Source organism: Dioscorea cayenensis, chromosome 20 (genome assembly GCF_009730915.1).
Source record: "Dioscorea cayenensis subsp. rotundata cultivar TDr96_F1 chromosome 20, TDr96_F1_v2_PseudoChromosome.rev07_lg8_w22 25.fasta, whole genome shotgun sequence".
Classification (NCBI taxonomy): domain Eukaryota; kingdom Viridiplantae; phylum Streptophyta; class Magnoliopsida; order Dioscoreales; family Dioscoreaceae; genus Dioscorea; species Dioscorea cayenensis.
The window spans coordinates 8,780,416-8,784,128 of NC_052490.1; the positions used below are offsets into that span (position 1 = coordinate 8,780,416).

The following is a 3,713-nucleotide window of genomic DNA, read 5'->3' on the forward strand; positions in this document are numbered from 1 at the left end:
ATTTACACCCCAAAAATATGACATAATGTGGGGATTCTGCCAGAAAAAAATATCCCAGTGGAACTGGAATATTTTTTTCTTATGAAAGTCGTGACCCCTCTCATCCGCCCTCTCTCCTTCGCACGAGCTCCTTTCTTCTCAAAAACGAAGATCAAAAGCCTCAATTTGCTGCGTTGCCGACTGCCACGCCTGAAGATTGAAGCCGTTGCCGGAGTGGAACACCCAAAGCACCATCCCACCTCCGACAGGCGTGTCACCGGCTGATGAGCGGCAACGCCGACGCCTGAAGCCATAAAACAAGGTTTGATCTAGGGCACCGACTCCGGCGACGTCCCTCTCCTCCATCCTCATCCCAAACCCTAACCCTCCATCAAAGATCTCATCATCAAACACCCAGATCTGGTCTCCATAACCATCACCCTCCGCCTCCAAACCACCAAGTAACCACATCCACATCCTCTCCATCCTCCTCCGACGAAACCGGGCACGGCGGCAACCCTAACTCATCATCCGACGCCCCCAAGAAGAAACCCAAGATCCGTCGCGCTTCCTCCACTGCCGGCGCTAGCGCCGGTAACCCGATTTCCTCCTCTAAACTCTTCATCACAGAGGCCAAATCCTATACCCTCAGATCCCTATCACCGGCGTCGACATCATCATCAAGCATATCAAGAAAGAGGTCATCACACAGCCGTTTCACTTCCGGCGACTCCTCGGAGTCCTCGCGCTGCCTCTTGGAACTTGGTATGTCCTCCATCTATCATCAAGCATATCAAGAAAGAGGTCATCAGGTTTGTCTATTTTATTTCTGTTGCCATTGTCTTGTGTGCCATCTCATCTATATAATTTTAAAAGTCTGTTTTCTCTTCTATAATGGTTTCTATATAGTTGATTCTGGTTGTTGTAATATTCTTCCCCGTGCACATTGCATTTGAAAAGAAGAATGGGTAGGTTGCCCCGATTATTCATGTATTGAATTGATGGATTCCACCTTGTGAGGGTGACATTCTATCTTTGACCTGCATTTGTTTTCTATGCCTATCAAGAAATAGAACTATTGAGTGTTTTCAACAGATGCCAGATGCTTGCAATACGAGTGTGAATCTTAGTTTCTGACAACCATGTATATATAAATTTAATTTTGTATTACTTTTAAGTCTTTAAAGAGAGTATATAAGATGGGAATTTGTGTGCCCAAAGTATGGTTATATTTATCATTAATAAATTAAAAAAAACTAGTTTCTTGTATTAATTGCTGATTTTTTTCCTTGTTTGAAAACAAATGATGTTTTTGGTTATATGAAACCCTAGATCTGTGAATTTCCTCTGAGATTTGGGAGTCAACGAACAGAGATCTGTCATAATGTTGCTTTGTGTATGAACCTAATTTAAAAAATAAATGCCCACAAGGCTTTTATTGCAAAAAAACGATAAAAATAAAATAATTTTTTTCCGAGGGCAGGGAAGTGAATTCTATCACCTTCATTTTTCCGTATGTGAGAGCCATTTAAGAATTTGTAGCCTAGAGAATGCATGTTTTTATTGCTTTTGCTCAACAAGGGACCCTACTTGGAGTGAAGTGTCTTTGATATAATTTTGTCTCGGGTCGTTGATCTCTTTAGTTGAAATTTTATGACTGTTTTGCATTTGCCGATTTCAAAAACTGCTATTTCTTGACCATTATTGCAAAAAGTTTCAACAAATTCCGTTATTAGTAAGTTAATGCTATACTTCTTCAAAAAGATATCATTGAACCTTTGATATCTAATTTCCATTGCTTTGTGTGTCATTTCCAACAACCAAGTGATATTTTGGGGTTCTATGGATGAGCATATAAATATAATTAACTTGATTGGATATAGACTAGTTGCAAATTAGAGTTTGAATATTATGGAATATGGTTATTGTTATTATTCAATTTAATTAACAGTAGAACTTATAAATTAAAGAATCTTGAAGTGAAGGTGATGGTGTGGGACAAGTTGACAATTTGTTCTATTGTGAACATAAACTTAACGACACAAATTTTTATATATTCTCAATATATCCTTGGAAATTCAAAAATCGCTGTTGATGGTGTGCACTTTGGATCAAATTCATTTGTGTGGTTTTGTTTAATTCTTGTATTGTTAGTGTATAACAAAAACTCAGAAATATGAATTGCACCTGTTACTTGTTTAATTAACTAATAGTTATCTGTGCATGTTAAATGCCTGTGTTTTACTAAATCAACAGGAAGCTGGAACTGAAGTTGACCCATCAGGTCACCAAGTGTAGAGTCTGGGAAAAAATTGGGCAGGCTTGTTTTTGATAGGTAATTTTTTATTGTTATTTTTATTTTTAATGAAAGTATAAATTCAAAAGGGTACATACACTAAAGATTTCTGGCGACGTCCCTCTCCTCCATCCTCATCCCAAACCCTAACCCTTTTGAAAGTATAAATTCAAAAGGGTACATACACTAAAGATATCTGGTAGTTAAAAGCCAATATACACACACACATATATCCTGTTACATATATGTTGCTTCCCTTAAATTTTTCTTTTTCTTTTTCGTTTTTTAAATAGCAGTTTTGTAATTTTCAAAATATATTTCATTTCTGCTAACATACATGGACCACCCAAATTCTTCCCAAAATGTAATACAAATTCAATTATATGTGTGACGGTTTCTACCAAAAATCTGAGTATGAACCATTATATTTTACAGTGCTTATGGCAAGTGAAGGTATGGCAAGTGAAGGTGTGGCAAGTGAAGGAAGACATGAAGCTAGGGCAAAGTGGAATGAAATGCACAAGGCTTACCTAGTAAAGTTATTGTGTGAGTATAATACTCCTGCGTACCGTTCACAAAATGGATGGACAAAAGAGGCATGGAACAAGATCGTACGTGACATGATAACCAAGTTTTCCAATCCAAGCATCACCACAAGCCAAGTCAAAGCATTAGAGCAAGACTTGAAAAAAACATACAAGCTTCTAAAAGGGTTTTCTGAATTAAGTGGGTTCGGATGGGATTATGAAAGACATATTGTGTCCGCTCCTGATGATGTCTGGGCACCACTACTAGAGGTATGTACATACATAATGACTTGTTTCATTAATTACAACCATCTGATTTGAAAAAAAAAATCAAACAGAGGAATAGAGATGCAAGGAAGTGGCATACTAGACCGTTTCCATATTTTATGGCATTGCAGGAGGTTTATGAGGGTAAGCATATATTTTTTAATATTTTACATTTATAAACTTGTACTTCACTAACAACTTATATGTGTAAAATGTAGGGAGGTATGCTGAAGGCAAACGATCTCGTGGTATAGAAGATTATGAAGATATCTCCCAATCACCAATGCACACCCCTAACTCCAAGTGTCTTTACTCCAAACGATTCAAGGCAACAATCACTCGCGACACGAGGACCCGAGGATGATGATATCATGCAAGTGGAACCGCCTAGTTCTCAACCACGGAATCCTCACACTCAAAGTTCAAGCAATGAAATTCTACGGGGACTAAGAGATCAAGATGGACACAGTAAGAAAAAGGGAACGAAAAAGGGAAAAAAAGCCATAAGAAACATCATTCAATATGGATAAATACATTGCATTTTCGAGAGCGAGAACAAAGAATATCTTGAAGTTCTCAAGGGCACTCAAGTAGTGGAAAAAAACACAATAGAAGATTGCATGAAGGTGTTTAATGAAATGAGT

General features: G+C 37.8%; 1 protein-coding gene across 1 annotated transcript; it reads left to right on the top strand.

Annotated features, from left to right (window-relative positions):
• The first annotated feature begins 584 nt into the window (after positions 1 to 584).
• Positions 585 to 3,433, top strand: LOC120251297 (uncharacterized protein At2g29880-like). The gene is made up of 4 exons (XM_039259854.1): positions 585 to 744; positions 2,711 to 3,072; positions 3,141 to 3,213; positions 3,288 to 3,433. The coding sequence occupies exons 2-4, from the start codon at positions 2,716 to 2,718 to the stop codon at positions 3,431 to 3,433; spliced, it is 576 nt and encodes a 191-aa protein (XP_039115788.1). The 5' UTR covers positions 585 to 744; positions 2,711 to 2,715.
• Positions 3,434 to 3,713: the final 280 nt, after the last annotated feature.

Bases quoted from the DNA above. Each gene is read 5' to 3' on its own strand.
- LOC120251297 (XM_039259854.1), top strand. From the start codon at position 2,716: ATGGCAAGTGAAGGTATGGCAAGTGAAGGTGTGGCAAGTGAAGGAAGA. The intron at 3,073-3,140 runs GTATGTACATAC...AAAATCAAACAG, and splicing joins TCTGGGCACCACTACTAGAG to AGGAATAGAGATGCAAGGAA. The intron at 3,214-3,287 runs GTAAGCATATAT...TGTAAAATGTAG, and splicing joins ATTGCAGGAGGTTTATGAGG to GGAGGTATGCTGAAGGCAAA.